The sequence below is a fragment of the Bufo gargarizans genome, chromosome 2 (genome assembly GCF_014858855.1).
Source record: "Bufo gargarizans isolate SCDJY-AF-19 chromosome 2, ASM1485885v1, whole genome shotgun sequence".
NCBI classification, from domain to species: Eukaryota; Metazoa; Chordata; class Amphibia; order Anura; family Bufonidae; genus Bufo; species Bufo gargarizans.
Window position 1 is genome coordinate 228,613,094 of NC_058081.1, and position 27,296 is coordinate 228,640,389.

The 27,296-nt window shown below is 42.3% G+C and overlaps 1 protein-coding gene across 1 annotated transcript in view; it reads right to left on the reverse strand.

The window, feature by feature from the left end:
- Positions 1-18,665: 18,665 nt before the first annotated feature.
- Positions 18,666-27,296, reverse strand: part of CCDC3 (coiled-coil domain containing 3) — a 102,279-nt gene continuing 93,648 nt past the window's right edge. Inside the window, exon 3 of the mRNA XM_044276753.1 lies at positions 18,666-19,775. Coding sequence (XP_044132688.1) covers positions 19,500-19,775 — 276 coding nt within the window. The 3' untranslated portion in view covers positions 18,666-19,499. The remainder of the gene's footprint in view (positions 19,776-27,296) is intronic.

Below are 27,296 nucleotides of genomic sequence, written 5' to 3' on the forward strand. Positions count from 1 at the left end.
TCATGATTCCGGAGGTTCTACAATGCCCAAACAGTAGAAAACCCCATAAATGACCCCATTTCGGAAAGTAGACACCCTAAGGTATTCGCTGATGGGCATAGTGAGTTCATAGAACTTTTTATTTTTTGTCACAAGTTAGCGGAAAATGATGATGATTTTTTTATTTTTTATTTTTTCTTACAAAGTCTCATATTCCATTAACTTGCGACAAAAAATAAAAAATTCTAGGAACTCACCATGCCCCTCACAGAATACCTTGGGGTGTCTTCTTTCCAAAATGGGGTCACTTGTGGGGTAGTTATACTGCCCTGGCAATTTAGGGGCCCAAATGTGTGAGAAGAACTTTGCAATCAAAATGTGTAAAAAATGACCGGTGAAATCCAAAAGGTGCACTTTGGAATATGTGCCCCTTTGCCCACCTTGGCAGCAAAAAAGTGTCACACATCTGGTATCGCCGTACTCAGGAGAAGTTGGGGAATGTGTTTTGGGGTGTCATTTTACATATACCCATGCTGGGTGAGAAAAATATCTTGGTCAAATGCCAACTTTGTATAAAAAAATGGGAAAAGTTGTCTTTTGCCAAGATATTTCTCTCATCCAGCATGGGTATATGTAAAATGACACCCCAAAACACATTCCCCAACTTCTCCTGAGTACGGCGATACCAGATGTGTCACACTTTTTTGCTGCCAAGGTGGGCAAAGGGGCACATATTCCAAAGTGCACCTTTCAGATTTTGCAGGCCATTTTTTACACATTTTGATTGCAAGGTACTTCTCACACATTTGGGCCCCTAAATTGCCAGGGCAGTATAACTACGCCACAAGTGACCCCATTTTGGAAAGAAGACACCCCCAAGGTATTCCGTGAGGGGCATGGCGAGTTCCTAGAATTTTTTTTTTTTGTCACAAGTTAGCGGAAAATGAGACTTTGTAAGGAAAAAAGAGGAAAAAAAAAAAATCATCATTTTCCGCTAACTTGTGACAAAAAAAAAAAATTCTTGGAACTCGCCATGCCCCTCACGGAATACCTTGGGGTGTCTTCTTTCCAAAATGGGGTCACTTGTGGCATAGTTATACTGCCCTGGCAATTTAGGGGCCCAAATGTGTGAGAAGTACCTTGCAATCAAAATGTGTAAAAAATGGCCTGCAAAATCTGAAAGGTGCTCTTTGGAATGTGTGCCCCTTTGCCCACCTTGGCAGCAAAAAAGTGTGACACATCTGGTATCGCCGTACTCAGGAGAAGTTGGGGAATGTGTTTTTGGGTGTCATTTTACATATACCCATGCTGGGTGAGAGAAATATCTTGGCAAAAGACAACTTTTCCAATTTTTTTATACAAAGTTGGCATTTGACCAAGATATTTTTCTCACCCAGCATGGGTATATGTAAAATGACACCTCAAAACACATTCCCCAACTTCTCCTGAGTACGGCGATACCAGATGTGTCACACTTTTTTGCAGCCTAGATGCGCAAAGGTGCCCAAATTCCTTTTAGGAGGGCATTTTTAGACATTTGGATCCCAGACTTCTTCTCACACTTTAGGGCCCCTAAAAAGCCAGGGCAGTATAAATACCCCACATGTGACCCCACTTTGGAAAGAAGACACCCCAAGGTATCCAATGAGGGGCCTGGCAAGTTCATAGAATTTTTTTTTTTTCGCATAAGTTAGCGGAAATTGATTTATTTATTTTTTCTCACAAAGTCTCACTTTCCGCTAACTTAGGACAAAAATTTAAATCTTTCATGGACTCAATATGCCCCTCAGCAAATACCTTGGGGTGTCTTCTTTCCAAAATGGGGTCAGTTGTGGGGTGTTTGTACTGCCCTGGCATTTGAGGGTCTCCGCAATCATTACATGTATGGCCAGCATTAGGAGTTTCTGCTATTCTCCTTATATTGAGCATACAGGTAATGAGATTTTTTTTTCCGTTCAGCCTCTGGGCTGAAAGAAAAAAATGAACGGCACAGATTTCTTCATTCGCATCGATCAATGTGGATGAAAAAATCTCTGCCAAAAAAAAAAGATGGAGGGGAAAGGCGTCTGCCAGGACATAGGAGCTCCGCCCTACATCCATACCCACTTAGCTCGTATGCCCTGGCAAACCAGATTTCTCCATTCACATCAATCGATGTGGATGAATAAATCATTGCCGGGATTTTTTTTTTTTTTTTTTATACATATATATATATATATACAAAGTGTTTGCCAAAGCATAGGAACGCCGCCTCCTCCTCAGCTCGTATGCCTCGGCAAACATATCTGTTACTGCAGAGGAGAAAATCCCGTCTTGCAGCGCCGCATACACCGACTGGTCGATCGGTTGGTCCACCTGGAAGGTAAAAAGACAAAAAAAAAGCCGCAACGCAATAATTTTATTAGCTTTGCAACAGAACATGTAACTTTAACTTTTTAACTGAACATTAACCATTTTGCTTATTGGTGTTTTTATTTTTGTTTTTTTACCTTTATAGAACAAACCTCTCCTTCCCCATGGGTCAATGTGCAAAGCGCACATCGCCCAAAGGTGTGGCGAAGTGCGTTATGCACTTTGTCCCATGTGAAAGGAGACGTTTGCAGCAGCAGTGAGTGAATGGGCCCTAATAGCCCTGTGTGCCTATCCTGGTGAGATGATCCCTATGCTAATAGTGTACCTGTGAGTGGTACTTCCGGAAACACTCTCCAAAGCATAGGGCAGGGTGGTCAGGACAGTCAGGACAGAAATAGCGGGTGTCACGCCTTATTCCACTCCTGCTACAGACACGACATCTTTTTCGGGGTGACGGTTGGGTTGAGGTACCAGGAACGACATTGGGGAAATGTCGCTCGTGTAGACGGCTAACTACACTGGTGGATGGGGCCACGGAACCTCCTGGGTACAGGAGGTTCTCGATGATCTCTTCCTGAAATTTGAGGAAGGATCCAGTTCTCCCAGCCTTAGGCTACTTTCACACTAGCGTTCGTCGGTCCGCTCGTGAGCTCCGTTTGAAGGGGCTCACGAGCGGACCCAAACGCAGCCGTCCAGCCCTGATGCAGTCTGAATGGAGCGGATCCGCTCAGACTGCATCAGTCTGGCGGCGTTCAGCCTCCGCTCCGCTCGCCTCCGCACGGACAGGCGGACAGCTGAACGCTGCGTTCAGGTGTCCGCCTGGCCGTGCGGAGGCGTGCGGATCCGTGCGGATCCGTCCAGACTTACAATGTAAGTCAATGGGGACGGATCCGTTTGAAGATGCCACAATATGGCTCAATCTTCAGGCGGATCCGTCCCCCATTGACTTTACATTGAAAGTCTGGACGGATCCGTACGAGGCTATTTTCACACTTAGCTGTTATATGCTAAAAATAATGCAGACGGATCCGTTCTGAACGGAGCCTCCATCTGCATTATTATGATCGGATCCGTTCAGAACGGATCCGATCGAACGCTAGTGTGAAAGTAGCCTTACTGTAGAGAACAAAACTATTGTACAGAACCAATTGAATTAAATATACAGACACCTTCTTATACCAGCGTCTGGTTCTGCGGGAAACTAAATACGGAGACAACATCTGGTCATTGAAGTCCACCCCTCCCATGTGGAGGTTATAGTCGTGGACTGAGAGGGGCTTTTCAATGACACGGGTTGCTCGCTCAATTTGTATTGTCGTGTCTGCATGAATGGAGGAGAGCATGTAAACGTCACGCTTGTCTCTCCATTTCACCGCGAGCAGTTCTTCGTTACACAGTGCGGCCCTCTGCCCCCTTGCAAGACGGGTGGTAACAAGCCGCTGGGGGAAGCCCGCGCGACTAGTTCGCGCGGTACCACAGGCGCCAATCCGTTCTAGAAACAAATGCCTAAAGAGGGCCACACTTGTGTAAAAATTGTCCACATAAAGATGGTACCCCTTGCCGAATAAGGGTGACACCAAGTCCCAAACTGTCTTCCCACTGCTCCCCAGGTAGTCAGGGCAACCGACCGGCTCCAGGGTCTGATCTTTTCCCTCATAGATCCGAAATTTGTGGGTATAGCCTGTGGCCCTTTCACAGAGCTTATACAATTTGACCCCATACCGGGCGCGCTTGCTTGGGATGTATTGTTTGAAGCCAAGGCGCCCGGTAAAATGTATCAGGGACTCGTCTACGCAGATGTTTTGCTCTGGGGTATAAATATCTGCAAATTTCTGGTTGAAATGGTCTATGAGGGGCCGAATTTTGTGGAGCCGGTCAAAAGCAGGGTGGCCCCTGGGACGGGAGGCGGTGTTGTCACTAAAGTGCAGGAAACGCAGGATGGCCTCAAAACGTGCCCTGGACATAGCAGCAGAGAACATGGGCATGTGATGAATCGGGTTCGTGGACCAATATGACCGCAATTCATGCTTTTTTGTCAGGCCCATGTTGAGGAGGAGGCCCAGAAAAGTTTTAATTTCGGAAACTTGGACTGGTTTCCACCGGAAAGGCTGGGCATAAAAGCTTCCCGGGTTAGCGGTGATAAATTGTGTGGCATATCTGTTTGTTTCGGCCACAACTATGTCTAAAAGCTCCGCAGTCAAGAACAGCTCAAAAAATCCCAGGGCCGAACCGATCTGAGCTGTCTCAACCCGAACTCCAGACTGGGCAGTGAAAGGGAAAACTACGGGTGCGGCTGAAGTTGGGGACTGCCAATCAGGGTTTGCCAGCACCTCTGGGATTCTAGGGGCTCTACGGGCACGTCTTTGCGGTGGCTGCGACGGGGTCACTACTGCACGTGCCACCGTACCAGCTTCAACTGCCCTTCTGGTGCTCGCTACTTCACCAGGTTGTACGGCAGTGCTGGTACTAGGTCCAGGGAGGGCTGGGCTGCTGGTGTATGCCTCACCACGTAATCCGACAGCACCAGCCCCACTCTGCTGCTCTTGAAGCGGATCCTGCGCAACCTGTGGTCTAGCGACACGGGGCCGGGTACGCCTGGTGGTATCAGGGACCTCAGCCTCCTCGTCCGAACTTTGGGTCAGAGAGCCACTGCTTTCTACAGGTTCGTATTCTGACCCGCTGGATTCATCAGATGAGGGTTCCCACTCCTCATCCGACTGGGTCAGAAGCCTGTAGGCCTCTTCAGAAGAATACCCCCTGTTAGACATGTGGGCAACTAAATTTAGGGGTATTCCCTGAGACTACCCAAGAAAAAAAAAGCAAGCCTGTCTTACAAAGGGGAGGCTAGCGAAGTACCGGAGGCCGCTGCGGTTGATAAAAAATATCAAAACGGATTTTTTTATCGCCGCAGTGCGTGTAAAGTGATTGTGCAGTGAACCAAAAAAAAATTTTTTTTTGTCACTGCGGTGGGGCGGGTGTGGGCGAACGCACGTGTGGGCGACCGATCAGGCCTGATCGGGCAAACACTGCGTTTTGGGTGGAGGGCGAACTAAAGTGACACTAGTACTATTATAGATCTGACCGTGATCAGTTTTGATCACTTCCAGATACTATAAAAGTACAAGCGATACGCTAATCAGCGAATAACGGACTGCGGTGCGGTGGGCTGGGCGCTAACTGATCGCTAACTACCTAACCAAGGGGCCTAAACTATCCCTAAAACCTAACGGTCAATACCAGTGAAAAAAAAAAGTGACAGTTTACACTGATCACTTTTTTCCTTTCACTAGTGATTGACAAAGGGGTGATCAAAGGGTTAATTGGGGTTCAGGGGGGTGATCTGGGGCTAAAGTGTGCTGTTTGGTGTACTCACTGTGAAGCCTGCTCCTCTGCTGGATCCAACCGACGAAAAGAACCAGCAGAGGAGCAGGCAGCCATATATCAGATCATATTTACTAATATGATCTGATATCTGGCCTTTGATTGTTTTTTTTAAAAATCGCCAGCCTGCCAGCCGCGATCATTGGCTGACAGGCTGGTGACCCGACCCCCCTCTACGAAATGCCGGCGCGAACTGCGCATGCGCGCGCGCATATTCGCGTCATCTCGCGTCTCGCGAGATGACGCGTATATGCGTGACTGTGCGCAGCGCTGCCGCCTCCGGACCGCACATCTGCGTTAGGCGGTCCGGAGGCGGTTAAATATGCGACAGGCGTGAAAGTCGGTTTTAATAACACGTGTAATTTCATAATTATTCATTTTTATTGCAAATCATATAAAACTTCCCTTCTATTATTTATTTCAATAATGTTTTCATGAACTGAATATACAATCATGTTATAGTGTTTACAATTCAGCTCTGAGATTTCCGCTTTTTATTAGCGAGAAGTGACCGCCGGGTTCTTGATCCGGCGATAAATCAAAAGCGAACAATGTGTAGTCGTTCAAAAATTCGGACCAGTCCACGGATAAAGCATTGTCAGCCTTATGCTTTGCCGAAATATGCACGAGCGACATATATTCTCGAACCGCTGATTCGTCTTGGGAATTAGGTTGAAACGGTTTTGCAGGTATCTGTTGCCCCGTCCAAATATAAGGTCGCATAATTCACATTATAGCGGTTGAAGCACAAGAATTTCTTTGGTAATGACCTGAAAATGACTCGTTGTCCACAAGCGTTAGTATTACTGTTTTCGGTATGTTCCCTAGAAAAAGATTCTCGTGGTTAGATATGTGAACAAATTTTCGTACTTCTGTGAATAAGGGCTCTACGCCGCCATGAGAGCCGACAGCTTTCAGCATGTAGTACTGTTTTCGCAATATCTCGGCAATACCCATCATTTTAGCAACGTTTTTAAGCAGCGTCTATCAAACAATTCGACCCAACTTTTAACTAATCAAGATAGTGGATTTATTGTAAAAAGAAAAAAGCGGACTACATTTTATTTAAAAACAGTTTATGTAAAACTAATAAAAACATTACAAGACGTTGCATACAAACACATTTTATATACATTCAAAGTAAAAAAATTTATGTAAAACAAATTAAAACATTATGATGCGTTACATACAAATACATTTTATATACATTTAAAAGTGTAGCATCTTCAAAAGCTTCTAAAAAGAAACGTGTTTTACCGGGGTACATTTGCTGCGCCAACATAATAATCTTAAATTTATCACTAGGGTTCTTAAAAAGGACCATGTATTTAGTGTTTGAATTTATGGTTCGGCTTTTCCTACCCTGAACGAGAAAAATTTGAACGAGATACATAATGCTCAAGTTTCTGTGGTGTACGTATTTGGTGAATGCATTTTGCATTTCAAGATTTTCACAAGCCGCTTCCATTAAATCATCAACGACTGACAAATTTACCTTGTCCGGCGGGAATAGATCAGCGGCTGTAAAATTTTGCGGTATTCCCTCGACAAACCTGATATTTGTAGACAAATGGGTTAGTTTATCGTGCAATTTCTGTCAACAAGTGTAAAACCAAATGACGTTATCAGGTTTGTGCGCCATTAACGTAGCCGCTTGTATTAACAAACGTTTAACAATAAAGTCTTTCCGAAATTTGAGGGGCCTGCTAAAATACATGAAAAAGGGTGTTGAAATTGAGCCGCCATGTTTAATAGCTTGAAACGTATAGCGTTGTAAAGTCGTCAGTCAGATGTCTCTTTGTGTAGACGCACTTTTGCGTTTTACATAATGGTCTTGTCTCTACGGTCAAACGTTTTCTGTTTCAGAAAATTTTGTTTTGCTCGATACCTACAGTATTGTTTTCTGCATCTCGGGATCGGAGTTGCTTAAGTAGTCCAGTACAAGGTGTTTTAAACTGTCAAAATTAACAAGTCGGGTGTTAGCGACGTTGAGCGTTATACCCTTAACCTTTAATACAGTTTTACCGTTGTTGAGTTTGTAACCGTACGTCAACGTTAGAACCGTTTATCTAGAATGTGTATTCCATCAATAGCGCGACCTAGTAAATTATTACTGTACCATGTACACAGAACATTTTAGATTCGCTAACCTCGAAGCCATTCGTTCATTTGTCGACGCCCTTGATGCTATACACGCAGCTATACAATCTTTGCTAGAGTTTTACAGGCCGCCCAGCTGAGTGATTATATCCAACTGCGCTTAGACGGTGGCGAGACGTTTGACTCAGTTTTTTCAAATAGATATTCTAGAGATTAATTTAGCGCTCAAACAGAATGCATAGCCAGTAATTCACTTAAACTAGTCGTCATCATTGTCAGGGACCATGGTGCCCGAAGGCGTTTGGGCGGCGTAGCGTATAGTCGTATTATTGAACGCAAAAAACAACATTTATACGACTTTAACAATTATGATAATAACGTTTGTCTGGCCGCTAGTGTGAAAACTTTCCGTTGATAAAAAAGGGTACAAAATCGCTCGTACAGGATTTACCTCTAAATTGCCAGGAATTAGGGCCTTTTAATGTAGTCACGTAAATGTAATTGGGTATATGTATGCCTGCTTCTTGCATGCACTCAAAGTCGTAAAAGACGTACTTGTCAGTCGCTTGTTTGGGGTTGTAAGGCTGCATGTAACAGACGTGTTCGTCAAATTTGCCATTCAGTCCACCGCAGACGCTGCATTTTAGACTGCTACACTTGTGCTCAGCGCCCCAGTCTATATATCTGTAACAAAAACCGCAAAAAGTTTTTTTCTTACAAAACGAGTTATCACTAAGTAATAGGTTTCTATGCGTTTCACAGCACGTCCCTGAACGACAAAGCAGCATGCATGTCGGGCACCGTACATTATCGTCCTGATCAACACAATCCGACCACTGACACGCTTTGCAAAACTGTATACAGCCGTGTTAGTGTTTATTGTTGTATACAGAGCAGCACCGCAAGCATAAATATTTGGCTCCGATAAAAGCTTTTAGATTTTTAATACCGTAATAATGATTTTTATGATGCAGTATATATAGTCTTTTCTTTATATTGTATAGCTGCATGTCATCAAGAGCATCGACAAATGAACGAATGGCTTTGAGGTTAGCGAATCTAAAATGTTCTGTGTACATGGTACTGTTAAAATTCACTAGGTCGCGCTGTTGATGGAATACACGTTCTAGATAAACGGTTCTAACGTTGACGTACGGTTACAAACTCAACAACGGTAAAACTGTATTAAAGGTTAAGGATATAACGCTCAACGTCGCTAACACCCGATTTGTTAATTTTGAAGGTTTAAAACACCTTATACTAGACTACTCAAGCAACTCCGATCCCGAGACACAGAAAACAATAGGTATCGAGCAAAATTGAATTTTCTGAAACAGAAAACGTTTGACCGTAGAGACGCTGCGGATGGATACAGTATCCTCATTTATTTGAATGTTTGTTTACTTGTTTGAATTATTCACTGAATCGTCAGGATTTGTGTTTCTTTATTTTCACATAGTGAAACCAAGATGTTGATTGGTGCAATCTCAGCTGCTTTTGATTTGGGCGTTTGATGTCCCAGTGAATCACCTGTATACCTGTTATGTAAGATGGTATCAAACACTTGTATGTAACCTTTGTTGATGAAGGCTGCTATAGCCGTGTCATTAAGCCGTGTCATTATGACTGAATAAAAAGAATATCCTTATCTACAATTGACGACTGCTGGGATTTCCTTTTGAATTAGGCGGGGAGTTTCACTCCTTCCCGCTGCAGCTCATACACAAGGTCAAGTGCCGGCTGATTCACTATACTGACCGTAGAGACAAGACTGTTACGTAAAACGCAAAAGTGCGTCTACACAAAGAGAAGTCTGACTGACGACTTTACAACGCTACCTTTCGGCTATTAAACATGGCGGCTCAATTTAAACACCCTTTTTTATGTATTCTAGCAGGCCCCTCAAAATCCGGAAAGAGTCTTTTGTTAAACGTTTGTTAATACAAGCGGCTACGTTAATGGCGCACAAACCTGATAACGTCATTTGGTTTTACGCTTGTTGGCTGAAATTGCACGATAAACTAACCCGTTTGTTTACAAATATCAGGTTTGTCGAGGGAATACCGCAAAATTTTACAGCCGCTGATCTATTCCCACCGGACAAGGTAAATTTGGCAGTCGATGATTTAATGGAGGCGGCTTGTGAAAATCTTGAAATGCAAAACTCATTCACCAAATACGTACACCACAGAAATTTGAGCATTATGTATCTCATTCAATTTTTTTTTTGTCAGGGTAAGAAAAGCCAAACCATAAATTTAAACACTAAATACATGTACCTTTTTAAGAACTCTCATGATAAATTACAGATTATTACATTGGCGCGGCCAATGTACCCCGGTAAAACACGTTGCTTTTTAGAAGCTTTTGAAGATGCTACACTTTTGAATGTACTGTATATAAAATGTATTTGTATGTAACACATTATAATGTTTTTATTTGTTTTACATACATTTTTTACTTTGAATGTATATAAAATGTGTTTGTATGCAACGTCTTGTAATGTTTTTATTAGTTTTACATAAACAGTTTTTAAATAAAATGTAGTCCGCTTTTTTCTTTTTACAATAAATCCACTATCTTGATTAGTTAAAATTGCATAAACAGTTGGGTCATTGTTTGATAGACGCTGCTTAAAAAATTGCTAAAATGACGGGTATTGCGAAAACAGTACTACTACACGCCGAAAGCTGTCAGCTCTTATGGCAGCGTAGAGACCTTATTCAGAGAAGTATGAAAATTTTTCGCATATCTAACCACGAGAATCTTTTTCTGGGGAAGATACCGAAAACAGTAATACTAATGTTTGTGGACAACGAGTAATTTTCAGGTCATTACCAAAGAAATTCTTGTGCTTCAATCGCTATAATGTGAATTATGCGGCCTTTTATTTGGACGGGGCAACATATACCCGCAAAACAGTCTTAACCTAATTTCCAAGACGAATCAGCGGTTCGAGAATATATGTTGCTCGTGCATATTTTGGGAAAGCATAAGGCTGACAACGCTTTATCCGTGGACCGGTCTGAATTTTTGAACGGCTACACATTGTTTGCTTTTGATTTATCGCCAGATCAAGAACCCAGCGGTCATTTCTCGCTAGTAAAAAGCGGAAATCTCAGAGCTGAATTGTAAACACTATTAACATGATTGTGTATTCAGTTCATGAAAACATTATTGAAATAAATAATAGAAGGGACGTTTTATACGATTTTCAAGAAAAATGAATAATTATGAAATTACACGTGTTATTAAAACCGACTTTCACGCCCGTCGCATATTTAAAGGTGTATTTCCATGCGATTTATTACCTAAGAATAAAATCATCGACCGCCCGGCGGCCTACATTGTAAATACGGACAATTCGTATAAGTGGGGACGACACTGGATTTTAATTATATAACAGCCTGACGATGTAGCTATATTTTTTGATAGTTATGGATTATCGTCGTCGAGTGAGCTATTTCCTGCTGAATTTATAAAAATTTTATACAAAAATTCTAAGACTATAAGGTATCTAAACAGACAAATCCAGGACGCCACTAGTTCGGTCTGCAGCCATTACTGTATCTATATCTTACATTGTATAGCTAAAGGAATACCTTTTGAAAATGTATTAAAAATGTTTAAGAGTGATTTTAGAAAAAATGATCGTGTTGTGTGAAACAATTATGTATACGCTGTTGTAATTACACACAAACTTGTCAGCCCCTAAGTGGTTGTTAAAAATGGAAGTTGATGTGTTGTAAATAAAGAAAAATTAATAAAACTTTTTAAAATGATTTAAATTTTGTCATCCTTGATATTTTATTGTTGCTATTATAATTAAAAGACGCCTGGCCGTGTAGTATATGTCTTTTGGGCATACCCGGGCATGCCAATATATAAAAGTCATATCAAAATGATATCAAAATGTTATCAAATCACAAAATGATATAAAAGTGGTATAAAACCGTATCAAAATGTTATAAACAGGATATAAAGTGTTAATAAAAGCTTATCATTTGATAAGGACTTATAAAGTGATATGTAAAGCTTATCATTTGATATAAAATTTATATTAAGCCATTTTTCTTACCATTAGCATATGCAATAGGTGTTGACGGTGATACAGCAAATCACAATAATTTTGTTTCCTGAAAAGAGATGCTATAAAAATATGGATAGATACGGCGTAGTGTTTGCCGCATCTGTTGAAACAATACCAGTAGTTTTGTGTTAACTCTGCTATAGACAGATCCCGAGAAAATTAACACCTCTCTGGTTGTCACAGCTGCTACCTGAAACTCATGTGTGGGGTCTTGTAGAAAATGAAAAGTTTGATGTTAGGATGTATGGACCATGAGTTTCAGGTAACAGCTGTCGTCCTGTGCTATGATTATAACCCACTTCAAGTTTCAATCAAATGTAAGCTTGTGGACCTGTGGGAAAATGTATTGAGGTGTCGCTAATTAAGGAAATGGTTGTATAGTTGACAGGATGTACTCATGACAGCTGCACTTCTTGATTTAATATGATCTACCAAGTAGTATAGCAGGAATGTGATATTTTAGGTTTTTAATTCAAATTCAGTGTGTTGACTCACTGTCCAGTGCGGTGGGAGTTAAATTACACTCATGAATAAGAACCGCACTCACAATGGAGGTAAATTGAACTTACTTTTCATAGACATACATACACTGTAAGCTGTATATGAAAGGCTGCAGTTATAAGAGCGCATTTAATTTACATGGTATAGCATTATAATTAAATTAATAAAACTTTTTAAAATGATTTAAATTTTGTCATCTATGATTTTTTATTGTTGCTATTATAATTAAAAGACGCCCAGCCGTGTAGTATACGTCTTTTGGACATGCCCGCGTATGCCAATATATAAAAGGCATATAAAAATGATATCAAAGTGATATCAAATCACAAAATGATATAAAAGTGGTATAAAACTGTATCAAAATGTTATAAATAGGATATAAAGTGTTAATAAAAGCTTATCATTTGATAAGGACTTATAAAGTAATATAAAAAGCTTATCATTTGATATAAAATTTATATTAAACCATATAAAATGATATGAAAATCATATCAAAGTGGGAGGCAGTTAGGCGTGGTTTGGGGTGGCGAGGGGAGAGAAATGGGCGGATCTGGGTGGGGTTAGGGCATTTCTGGGAGGGGTTATGATGTGAAAAAGGGGCGGGACACCTGTCACTTTGTTTGACGAGACATGTCCCACTATACTACTATGACATATATTTTTTCCCCCTATTAATACACCCCCCCAACAAAACAAAAAAACTATAAAAATTCACTGCAGAACAGCTACTAGGACGGAGGTATATTTCCTATTAATACAGCCCGTAAATAACTGTAGTACAATGTAACTGTAAAAGTAAAAACAATGTAAAATCAATGCAGAACGGCTAATAGGACGTACGTATATTTCCTATTAATACACCCAGTAAATGGCTGTATCACACAGAACTTGCACCCCAATAACAAGCAAGGTTTGCTGGAATTACTGATGTATCATGTAGTGCAAACAACCTAAAAGCAGCAGTATAATTGCAATTAGATCCCCAATTAGTGCAGCAAGGTGTAACAGAATCGCTCCTATTACCCGGGCTGTACACTCTCCTATTGTACCCTGTTCTCCTTTTATAGTGTAGATAATGCCTCCCTATCCTTTCCCTACACCTTGAATAATCTCTCCCTGAAATTGTTTTTTAAGCACAATGAAGTCTTTCCTAGCACTGTCCCTAGCGCCTGCTGACTTCTCTTCCTGTACTAAGCACACTGGAAAATGGCTGAGGCTATTTATAGGGCTGGGACATCACAAGGGCTGGCTGCTGATTGGCTGCATGCATGACATTGTGGGTGATCCCTCGTTCCCAGGGTTCTTTGCCCCATGTACTAACACTTGCAGCAGCCATTTTAGGAAGCAATGCGATTCCGACATTGTGGGTGATCCCTGACAAAGGAATCAGTGTATACCGAACTGCGTTGGAAAGAATTGTGAACCCAGGAGGCATCAGTAGGAGCGTGTTATGTCACACTAAAGGTCCGTTCTCCTGTGACTATTTGCCAGGCTTCAACTCGTGCACGAGCTACCGTCCGGAGCCGCACGCCGCTGAGGGTGGGAACTGAACATCCTGCTGTATCTTACTGTACAAACATATTGAAAGCCTCATTTAAAAGTCAGAGCGAGATTCAAACTTCATCACCAATGGCAAGTATCAAGTTATCTCTATTTTTCTAGTTTGTCAGCGGGGGTACGTTTTATCTACAATTAAGGGCATCTACAATTAAGGGCAGTGGCACTAACTCTTGAAAATACGAACCCAGCAGCGACTAATAGTAATTATATGCAATACTTTATATATTGAAGCTGCAGCGCTGGTATCAGCTTTTATTTATTTTATTGTGTTACAAAAAATGTGATTCCTTACCACGAAGAGTGAGGAATTTCAGCTTCGGTGTGAATCGAATCCTTCCTGAAATTCAGATAGAACTTTACTTTGTTAACTTCGATTCGCTCATCTCTAATCATGACACCAGTGTGAATAGAACTGAACATGTGATGTAAATTAGAATCAAACTGACTAAAAGGGACAATCTCATTTGATCTCAGCAAATGTTAATCAAATGTTACCTCTAGTCACTAAAGTCATTACGGTAAAGGAACCAAGGATATCCCATTGAAACACACAATTGAGGCAGAGCTTATTTCTAAGCTTTATGGCTTAAAATCCCCCTTGTGTGGCTGAATTTATTAACTGGTGCTTTGGCTTTCTTACATTTACACCATTTTTTGATCACTGCTGCAAACTAATGTTGGACGTTTTAAATGGCAATTTTAATTGAGAATGGTATGGTAATGGAAAAAATAAAAAAAGATTGCCTTTTTCACATCTGCCTTTTTTCAACAAACCCATAACACAGTGCCAAATCCATCTACACCAATGGTGCCAAAGAGACACCAATGACTTACAATAGGGTCCAACTTTTTCCCATTATGGCAATAAGAATAACGATACATGCTGCACTCTTCTTGCTGTCCAATCTGACAGAACTGTTGGAGGCACCATGGCAGAGGTCACCAGGGACTTATTTTACACACCTATTAATAGACATTAGCATCAAACTGTCCCCAATGAGGCTCACAATCTAAGTTCCCTATCAGTATGTCTTTAGAGTGTGGGAAGAAATCAAAGTACCCAGAGGAAACCTATGAGGATAACATACAAACTCCATGGAAATGTCCTTGGTTGGATTCAAACCCAGGACCCAAGTGCTGCAAGACACCAGTGCTAACCACTGAGCCATCATGCTGCCTGGTGGCTCAGTACTCAGTTGGAAATATTGTTACTGTTTAAAAAAAAAAAGGCTAAAAACCCCAAATGAAATAGTAATTTCTTTATTGATGTAAAATAGATCAACAGTTCAAAAATGAAGACGAGAGAAAACAAGATGTAAAAAGGTCTTACAAAGATAACCCCTTTTTGATCAGTTGGTTGTTCTGGGACCAATTTATGTAACCCCTGATCAGCTGGTCCCCTGATCAGTAAGGCCGGGAAGCGGTCACTGGCCTTACATATGTTGTTTTACATGCTATAGAATAAGACAAATCCTAGTAAAACAAAGAAAAATATTTGCTATAGGTAGTTGTGACCTTATTTACCATGGGATGTCAGATTTCCATACTAAGAAGCATCACACTATGTAAGAAATTATCCACCACAGAACAGTAAGGTTTTAATAAAAATGCATTTCTGATTTCCAACAGGAAGAAATGCTTATTCTCTGCGTAGTGAATATTCAAAGCTAATTTGATGACTATGCAGGATTCCCCTCATTATCACACACAAAGGTTTTCTGACAGCCTGCCTTTACCGACGAATACACTATGTTTGAGGATTTTAAACCCACATTACTAGATGTACTATAGCTTTTCCTTCATGGACTAAAAACTAATGTGACGATCATAGTGAAGTTAAAGTGCCACCTGTTTTTTATTTTCTTTACACTACTAGTATTGTAAAAGATGATGAGAGTTTTACTGCTGCAGTGAATGTCCTGTCAAGATCTGGAAGTTAGATTTTTGACTTGCCTCTCCAAGATCCTATGTTGCTGCACCTAAACTGTGAACAATGTAAAGCTTGCATATTTAAAGGGGTTGTCTCATCGGAGATAATGGGGGCATATCCTACATGGAGAACCGTGTGGGCCAAAGTGGTGGTTGGAGGACTCCGGTTCAGCGACCACAAAGTGCTCTCCCCATAGAAGTTAATGGGAACACACAACGCATGAACGGCCACCGCTCCCATTCACTTTTATGGGCCCAACATAAATAGCCGAACCAGCACTCGGCTATTTTCATCTGCCCCATAGAAATTAGTGGAGGGCGGCTGCGCATACGCAGTGTGCCCTACACCACTTTCGGGGCTCTGTTTAGAAGACAGGTGCATCCTAGCGATATGCCCCCATTGTCTCAGATGAGACACCTTTAATACTATGAGTTTGAATGAATTACATCAAATTCCCCTGATCTGTAGTTTTTCATTTAAAGCACACTTTGACAATAAAGGTACAAAGTCTATATTGTTCCAATGTGTGGCTGAAGACTTCATATGATATTCTAGCCTAAAGAAACATTGTGGCCATTCATTCAAAGTATTACTCTGGAGCTTATAATTTTTTTTATCTTGTTCTTCAGAAACTCAATTTCTCAAAAGATTATATTTTATTTTTTTTGTTTCCATTGAGATTTAGAAACACAAAATGCTGATTTTATATTTTATTACACAGCTAGATTGTGTTTTGTTCAATGCTAGAATGCTTGCGTTAAAAACTTTAAACATGCTACTACTGAATAGAATTAGACCTTATACAATTTATTAAGCAAATAAAAGTATCTTAAAGGGCTTGTCCCATTAGAGAGTTTCATGGCCGAGAAGGGAAATCCCACAGGATGCGCCACCCAGGAAGGCAGAGTTATGTAACTCCTAAGGAAGTGAATAGGAGCTACATAAACTGTACCACAGCAAGCTATGCTGTTTCCATAACTCAGGACAAACTAAGCTAGCATTTACTGTGCAATATTCCCACCTCAGTCATGAAAGGCCTATATGGAACAGCTCCTTTAATTCCATTCTGTCCATCTACCAAGTCTTCTGACTTTACCTTTTGTGACCATGTCATTGGATCCATGAAGCTTTCTGATAGGTGCAAGGGACTAACTATACAGGTCCTTCTAAAAAAATTAGCATATTGTGATAAAGTTTATTATTTTCTGTAATGTACTGATAAACATTAGACTTTCATATATTTTAGATTCATTACACACAACTGAAGTAGTTCAAGCCTTTTATTGTTTTAATATTGATGATTTTGGCATACAGCTCATCTAAAAAAATTAGCATATTTCATCCGACCAATAAAAGAAAAGTGTTTTTAATACAAAAAAAGTCAGCCTTCAAATAATTATGTTCAGTTATGCACTCAATACTTGGTCGGGAATCCTTTTGCAGAAATGACTGCTTCAATGCGGCGTGGCATGGAGGCAATCAGCCTGTGGCACTGCTGAGGTGTTATGGAGGCCCAGGATGCTTCAATAGCGGCCTTAAGCTCATCCAGAGTGTTGGGTCTTGCGTCTCTCAACTTTCTCTTCCCAATATCCCACAGATTCTCTATGGGGTTCAGGTCAGGAGAGTTGGCAGGCCAATTGAGCACAGTAATACCATGGTCAGTAAATCATTTACCAGTGGTTTTGGCACTGTGAGCAGGTGCCAGGTCGTGCTGAAAAATGAAATCTTCATCTCCATAAAGCTTTTCAGCAGATGGAAGCATGAAGTGCTCCAGAATCTCCTGATAGCTAGCTGCATTGACCCTGCCCTTGATAAAACACAGTGGACCAACACCAGCAGCTGACATGGCACCCCAGACCATCACTGACTGTGGGTACTTGACACTGGACTTCAGGCATTTTGGCATTTCCCTCTCCCCAGTCTTCCTCCAGACTCTGGCACCTTGATTTCCTAATGACATGCAAAATTTGCTTTCATCCAAAAAAAGTACTTTGGACCACTGAGCAACAGTCCAGTGCTGCTTCTCTGTAGCCCAGGTCAGGCGCTTCTGCCGCTGTTTCTGGTTCAAAAGTGGCTTGACCTGGGGAATGCGGCACCTGTAGCCCATTTCCTGCACACGCCTGTACACGGTGGCTCTGGATGTTTCTACTCCAGACTCAGTCCACTGCTTCCGCAGGTCCCTCAAGGTCTGGAATCGGTCCTTCTCCACAATCTTCCTCAGGGTCCGGTCACCTCTTCTCCACACTTTTTCCTTCCCACAGACTTCCCACTGAGGTGCCTTGATACAGCACTCTGGGAACAGCCTATTCGTTCAGAAATTTCTTTCTGTGTCTTACCCTCTTGCTTGAGAGTGTCAATGATGGCCTTCTGGACAGCAGTCAGGTCAGCAGTCTTACCCATGATTGCGGTTTTGAGTAATCAACCAGGCTGGGAGTTTTTAAAAGCCTCAGGAATCTTTTGCAGGTGTTTAGAGTTAATAAGTTGATTCAGATGATTAGGTTAATAGCTCGTTTAGAGAACCTTTTCATGATATGCTAATTTTTTTAGATAGGTATTTTGGGTTTTCATGAGCTGTATGCCAAAATCATCAATATTTAAACAATAAAAGGCTTGAACTACTTCAGTTGTGTGTAATGAATCTAAAATATATGAAAGTCTAATGTTTATCAGTACATTACCGAAAATAATGAACTTTATCACAATATGCTAATTTTCTGAGAAGGACCTGTACTTGTGCACAGTGGAATTTAGTGAGTAAAATATGTTCTACGATGTTGTAGAATATGTTTATTTGTACAAAATACACAAATTACATTTTTATTGAATGTGTTATAATGTTATACATGGCTATGAAGCATGGAAACATGTTTTGTAGGTTACAAAATATATAAAAGTAACTAAGGATAATAAATTGGAGCTGCCCAGCAACTCCCACATAGGCCAAAATGTATCACAAAATCAGAGCATTCTCCAGAAGTTATGTCACATTAATATAGTTTTACCAACAACTACTGGATGTATAGGATAGGTGATAAATGTTTGCAGTCAAGCACATCTGCTGCATTCGAGCATGCCCACCTACGCTTAATACAGCCAAACACTTTCATATACCTATTTCTATACCTTCCAAAGAGTTGGATATATCTGCAGTACGCATCCTCGCCCAGTGCAAGTCCCACTTGCAATAGATGTGCTGATGAGGATAGAACAAGGAACTGAGCTACCCCCTGGCAGTGACTGGCTGGGGTCCAAGCAGTGAGGTCCATGATGAGCTAACATTCATTCTTGTGGATGGTTGATAAAAGTAGTAAGCACTGACACCTCTGATCTGAAATATGGAATTCCTTTGTGTAATTCATATTCACAATAATTCACCTTTACCAGATGTGTCTTGTGATATGCTTGTACCATTGTTGTTTTCTTAACCACTTAGAACACTATTCATGATGCCCCTGGTGTCTAATAACCAAGATTATTGGAATACAACCATACAACCAAAGTACCTGGAAATAAACGTCTAATCAAGCTTGAAAGGTTACAAATCGTGTCAGGCATAACCTTTTTTACATGATAAATCTGGCCTGTATTGTAGCTTCTATAAGTCACTTATACTTTCAGATACGTTAAATGGGAATTTTTTTGCTGTAATGAATTGTCATGTATATTCTGTCCTGTCATAGAAGACAGAATTGCGTTCAGTTTTTGATTCATCGTCTCCATATTTCTGCCATTCTTTTTGGCTTGTCTTAAAGATTTCTTGACTTTCTTCATGCGATCTTTTAACTGTTTGTTGCGACTCTCAAGTGATGCCACCTTCTCCTGAAGTTTCTTCACCCTCTCCTCTTCTTCAAACAATGCGCTCTGAATCGAGGAGCACATAAGCTGCATGCCAAAAAAAATAGAACAATTAATATATGGCAGGTTAATACACTGAAAGGGAGAATACACCCCCAATATGACATCTGACAATCCAACAGAAAAAATATAACTGTGTGCCTCTCTATGAAATTGGAGAAATATGGATATCCAGTAGGACCAGTGGCGTACCGCCAATATAGGCAGACCACGCCGTTGCTATGGGGCCCTCGGCACAGGTGAGCCCGAAGCGCACAGAAGGCCCCGTCCCCTCCGTCTACTCTGCACAGACAGTTATTAGTTAATATGCGGCAGCGGCACTTGTGTTCTCCCTTGGGCCCCCCCCCCCGCTTCCTGTCTGACCTGATGATCTGGGCAGCATTTCACACTGGCCAATCAGCTTTTCACAGTGCAAAGAGCAGACGCCGCACTCCCTGCCTATTACCAACCTCTCGGTCCCTGCGTTCACGATTGCCGCCCTAAAGTCATCAGCCAGTGGCAGTGAGTGCGGCCCCCCCAGCCCAGACTGAAGGGCTGCTCTATATGGTTGGTTGGATATGGGTATTCTTGAGGGCAGCAGCAAGCAATGGGGTTTTGAAGGGGGGGTCAGAGAGGCCTCTGGGGGCTCATAGAGAATTTAGGGGAACAGTGTGCTTTCCTCCTACATCCCCCCGACAGGCATTTTGGGGGGCATTAGGGGTTGGATAACCCTTTTAACTCCTTGCTGCTGATGCTGAGTGTGCCACCAAACATATTCCCCCCCCCCCCAGCACATCAGTCACCTTTAGGGGGGATATGATTGGTGGCTATGTGCACACTCAGCATCAGCAGCAAGGAGTTAAAGGGGTTAGCCAACCCATAATGCCCCCCAAAATTCCCCGGGGGGTATGACACTGGCAGGAGGAGCAATGTGTATTCGGGCTCCTGCCCTGCATTCGTTCAGCTGAGCTTGCATACATATCGTGCCCTGTGTCCACTGTGCCCACTCTGCTAAAACCTGACATAGCCCATCTATGCCCGGCTTTACCAAAGCAGACAGACAAGAGCAGTGGTGTGTAATGTGGTCATATTTATTGTATGTATGTATGTATGTGTGTGTGTGTGTGTGTGTGTCTGTCCCTGTGTCCGTGTCACCATCACCATGCCCACAGTGTTCCTATGTCTTGAGGCAGCTGTGCGGGGCAAGAGAAAGAAGAAGGAAGAAGAGGCAACGACGCCAGCATGGAGTCCGTGGGAGAGGCACAGGGAGGCACACTAAGGACACAGGTAACACTACCACATGATCTACACTAGTGTTATCTGTGGTTTTACATAGGACTGCAGGTAACACTACCACATTATCAGCACTAGTGTTATCTGTGGTTTTACATAGGACTGCAGGTAACACTACCACATTATCTGTACTGCAGATGAAACTTTTATGGAATATCCACAGGAGTCCCATAGATTCAGATACCTCAGGGTTTTGTTCCTACGGCTTTCCCTTTGCCGCAAAACTGACCTGTGCCCTTCATTCTCTTGGTCAGTACGAATACGTACGAATGTATGTATACATTTATTTATTGGCAAATAGGCGTGTGGCAGGGGAGGAGCCAGAACAGGAGGTGGGATGGGCCAGGAGTGGGTAGTGGGCGGGGTTAGGGGGCTCAATTCAGATTCTTGCTATGGGGCCCAGTGATTTCTATGTACACCCCTGAGTAGGGCCCAATGGACATTCATTGGTACTTTTTAAATTACAGCTTGTGCAGAACTGTAATCCGACCATATGTATAAACTATGCAAAGTTACTGTGAAAAATTTAAAAATACCAAAAGAATTATGCTTTATATGAAAGAGGCAAAATATTCTCTAAATACCTGAGTAATTATAGAAAATGATGTTTGCTATTTCAGGAAGTAAACACTTTGAACTGTCTGCCATTTATAGTGGCATATTTCTAGCAGTGACACACTACAATAGAAAACTAATGGGAAACTAGAAGGGGGTATAATGACTTGTAAATCCAAGGCAGCTCAGCTGTGATTGCTTTTAAGTTGAGCGCACATTTCTTACGGAAGACTAAATTAAGCCTCTTTATTAAAGGTTCAATGAACTTTCCAAGTACAGAATGACAGTGAGTAAGATGGATGTTTCCCCCACTACTTTTTGACCAAATATGGGTCTCAGCTCATCCTTGCAGTCGACAAAGAATAGCAGACAATAATTTTCAAAACTATTAGAGTAATTGAATTTTTCAGCACATTTTTAGAAAGCAAAAAGAACAAATATGTTAAAAACAACTAAACCTTTCAAAGGCTTATAAATAAACATATTCGATATAAGAAAAAGTACACCCAGTGAACTGATTCATTTTATCATAGGATATTGTCCTCAGTTCATATACATTTAGTACATTACAATGATTATAGATAATTTCAGGAGCAGGAAGAGCTTAAAGGGGTCATCCCACAAAAAACATTCTACAGTTTTCAAACCAGCACCTGGATCTGAGTACTTTTATAATTGCATATAATAAAAAATTCAGTATAGCCACTGAGTTATTCAATAAAATGTATCTGTATAGCAGCACTTGCTCTTTGTTCTTTTTCTTATTTCTTTGTCCTGCTCACTGAGATGGCCGCACATGCTCAGTTTCATCCTTCAACTGACTCCTGGGCTGTGATAGGGAGAGCTGAGACACGCCTCCTTAGCAAAAGCAAAAAAGACACTCCCCTTGAGCTGCCAGCTTGATATAAATCTAGCAAAGCAATTAATGGGGAAATCTCTGGACCCATGTAAGGTCAGAGCTGGTTCTAGCTTTGTTAGAAAGAGATTGATGCGTACTATATGGAATAACCCCTTTAAACCCTTAGGCTAATCTTTCCTTGCCTCACTGAGTTTGGTGTGTGTTGCACCAAGACTAGTGAAGGAGCTACTTCCAGTCCTGTCAGCCATTACCAACCAATTGATGCTCTGGGGACTGGTAAAGCCATGAGACTGTGAGCAGCTGAAGAGAGTGGTCAATATTTTCATCTGTAAGGACACGTCTACAACTAATTAGACTTCATAGCTCTATTCAAGGGTTTCTAGGAATTGCAGAAGAAAAATTGGATATATGGGCAACTGCACCCCCCCCCCCCCCCAGCTGAAATTGTTATGTAAGGATTTGCATCTCAGAAGGACTTTGGAGGTAACCCATGGTTACGCTATGGTTACCTCCAAAGGTTTGTGCCTCTATCACATATGAAAGTGTTTGTAGCCGTGTACTCCAGTAATCACTCTCTGCTACCTTGTTCAGCTGCACTGCAATTGCTCTGGTCTATTGTCCTTTACCTATATCACTACATCAAAGGCTCCAGACCTTCCATTAGCCAGGAGAATCCAACCAGGGTAGGCCCTGGAGGACACAACTACTGCTCCCATCTGTGGCCCCCTCATCCCTAGGCTAGCTTTGGAAGAGAGGGAGAGGATCCAGCCACCATGAGTACCATGACCACTAACACCACGACCACTCTTATCCTCCTCTCCTCACCTAAATTTTAGTGGAAGTTGTGCCAAAATGTGACAAAATTTGGCACATCTAGGTTTAGAGAAAATGTCTGGATGTAGCCTGACAAGGAGGGGTGTGTCATTCTTGAAAGGGAGTCATGTCTTTGTAGGGGAAAGAGTCGTGGCCTAATGTGCAACATTCTTGCCAGAACAGCACCACAATTCTGGTGTAAAATTTTGTTGCAAAGTAAGCTAACCAGTAGTTGGTACAAAGTTAAATGTCTCTATAGCTGCACCACATTTATTAATCAGCGTTAGCCACTCTGATAAATATGGAAGTGTACACTTAGACATTTATGGTATAAATGATTAATATGCCAGAAATGTTTCAGTGCACAATACCTCTTTAAGTTTTATTTGTAGCCCCTTGGATTGGTTCAATGTGGAGGATATGGACCCCTGTTCTAAAACTTTTGGGAAAAATTACAAGTTCCGCCCTAAAATGCTTTCAAAAGACAGGTACACCCCTTAGACTCTTTCAATGAATTAAAATGGTCAAAATGATTACTCCTTAGTAGAGATGGCCTTGTGGTTTGCCTGGCGGTCATTTAGCTGCAAACTTTGCTTGTTCATGGTTTGCTGAACAGGCGAACATATGGCGATGTCCACCGATGCCATATTCTTTGCATTGTACAGAACTTTGACCTATGACACATCCATCAGGTGGGACAGGACAGCCAAATGAGATGTTTCAGCACATGGACATACCCCCTATCCTATAAATAAACCCGATCTGGCAGCCATTTTACATTCTGTTTTTTGCCAGTGTAGGAAGAGGTTGCTGTGTGGAGCAGGGACAGACTGTTAGGGACACCAAATGCTAGCTAATAGGGCCACAAAAGTCCTTTTAAGGAATGGTATTGGTGTGCTATCGATAGGTGTGACATACAGAGGGGTGTGATATATTTAAAATATACTTTCTAACATAGAAAGTATATTATAGTGCATTTGTATTGTGCAGCAGTTGTGTGCGGTTCTGCTGAGATACCGCAGCTACATAGAGGGACGAACACTATTGGAATAAGTAATTGCAACAGGTGTGATATACCTGTTGCCCCCCCCCCCAAAAAAAACTGATAGAGGCGTGTGATATACCTATAATATGCATTCTAACATAAGATTAAGGGGTGCAATATACCTGCTTCCATAAAATACTGATTGAGGGGTGTGATACACCTGCTTTCACAAAATACTGATTGAGGGGGTGTGATACACCGGCTTCCACCAAATGTAGATTGAGGCCTGCGATACACCAGCTTCCAGCAAATACTCATTATTGGGTTCTATATACCTGTTTCCACAAAATACTGATACAGGGTATTGATATACTGGCTTCCAACAAATATTAATTAAGGCCTGCTATACACCGGCTTCCACAAAATATTGATTAAGGGGTTTGATATACTGGCTTCCAGCAAATACTCATTATTGGGTTCTATATAACTGTTTCCACAAAATACTGATAGAGGGGATTGATATACTGGCTTCCACAAAATATTGATTGAGGCCTGAGATACACCAGCTTCCCAGAAATATTGATTAAGGGGTTTGATTTACTGGCTTCCAGCAAATACTCATTACTGGGTTCTATATACCTGTTTCCACAAAATACTGATGCAGGGTATTGATATACCGGCTTCCACCAAATATTGATTGAGGCCTGCGATACACCAGCTTCAACCAAATATTAATTAAGGGGTTTGATTTACTGTCTTTCAGCAAATACTTATTATTGGGTTCTATATACCTGTTTCCACAAAATACTGATAGAGGGGATTGATATACTGGCTTCCACAAAATATTGATTGAGGCCTGCGATATACCTGCTTCCACAAATACTGCGCTTCTATAGGGACTTTGTCAAAAGGTCATTTTGAAAATGACAGGCAGAGGAAGAGGCAGGCCATTCCACAGGGGTGGTAGGGGTCGGGCAGGTGCACCAGGTCGGAGCCTAAGTGGGAAGTTGGAGAAGGTGCCTGCGATTATGTCAAAGGACAGACCAGAGTTGGTTGAGTGGCTCACTCAGCCTTCCCTTCTGCACCCTCCTCATCCGCTGTATCAGCACCCTCCCTTACTCTCTGCTGTGTGCACCCCCAAAGACACCACCACCACCACCATAACCCCTCCACTTGACTCAGAGGAATTATTTTCCCATCCATTTCCAGACCTTACAGATGTGCAGCCATTCTTGGCATCGGATGAGGAAAAGAAGGTAGCAACGGCCACCACCCAGCGGTCTGACGACAGTAAACAGATCAGCCCAAGGAGAGTGGTCTCTGCTGTTGCTGCCTACTTCGAGATCTCTAATTGTGGTGAAGGTGACGATGATGATGTGTCGATGGACGTCACGTGGGTGACCACAAGAGAGGAAGAGGAGGGGAGTTCAGAGGGATAGACGGAGCAGCAGATAGGGAGAAGAAAGAGGAGAAGCAGGCAGAACTCGCAGGGCAGAGGAGGCAAAAAGCAGACTACAAATGTATCTGGAATGAGCCTACCACCATGCACGGTCACATCTGGAGCTCCCAGGATGCCGGCACATGGCTCCGCAGTGTGTGCTTTTTTTAACGTGTCAGCTGCTGACAATAGTGTTGCCATCTGCAGTCAGCGCATAAGTCGCGGTAAGCTTAACTCTCATCTAGGGACGACCGCCTTAAGAAGGCACCTGGCCTTCCATCACCGAGCCCAGTGGGAGCAACAACGTCAGAACCCACAAAGCCACACTCCCGGCGCTCCACGTTCTGCCTCTTCTCCTCTCTCCTCCTACTTGTCCTCCACTCTGCCTTCCACCGTGCCGTCATCACGTCCTTGTGGCAAAAGATAGGCTTCCGTGGCCAAAATGTTTGAACGTAAAAAGTTGATGACGCCGGATAACCCTCTTGCCCAACGGCTGACCGCCGGCTTGTTGGAACCGCTAGCCCGCCAACTACTGCCATATAAACCGTGTGCGATCTGCAAGAAAATGCGTATTAGGTTTAGACCAAAAATATGGTCGTGTGAATGGGACTCGGACGCCTTTAGAAAATTTTTGGCCATTGGCACACCGCAATGGAAGGTCCCCAGAAGGAAATATTTCTCCCACAAGGGCATCCCAGAGCTATATGGCCATGTTCAGCAGCAAGTGAATGTATCTCTGGCACACAGTGTCGGTGCCAAGATATATCGTGTTCTAGCAAACACGGGCAGGGAAAGTATATAACTTTTACTGCCCACTGGGTGAACCTTCTGACAGCTGTCAAGCATGCAACCTGTGGCACCCGTGCGGATTTGATGTTACTGCCAAGGATTGCATGCAGGCCTACCTCCTCTTCTCCTCCTCCTACTCCATCCTCTGTCTCCTACTTGGCTGACTCCACCATTTCCACTGCTACCGCCTCTTTTGTTGCACCCCCCACAGCCCCCCAGAACCTATTCAAAGTGCCAGGTGAGATGTTGCCATGCTGTGCTGCGGCTGTTGTACCTGGAAGCCAAGAGCCACACTTGTCCTGCGCTGATTTCAGCTCTGCAGTCACAGGCTGATCAGTGGCTAACCCCACTCAATTTGACAGTTGGCAAAGTTATGTGCGACAACAGTGCCAATCTGCTGAGCTTGCTGAAACAGGGCAAAATGAAACACGTGCCGTGCATGGCACATGTCCTAAACTTAGTCGTGCAGCGATTCATTGCCAAACATTCATTGCCAAACCTTAGGCATTCATCGGACAGAAAAGGCTTTTTATGCCGCTGTATTTACATAAGACAGGGACCATTATTTGTTCTGGGTGGTAGCGGATATGCGTGGGCTGGCATGAGGAAATTCAATTAAACGTGGTCATCATAGGTGTTAAATTCCTCCGAGGTCGATGCCTCATTCATTTTTAGAAATGTGAGGTAGTCCACACTGTCGTGAGCTAGGCGAGTGCGCTTATCGGTCACGATCCCCCCTGCTGCGCTGAACGTCCTTTCAGACAGGACACTCAACGAGGGGCAAGCCAAAAGTTCCATGGCAAATTCTACCAGCTCTGGCCAGAAGTCAAGCCTTCA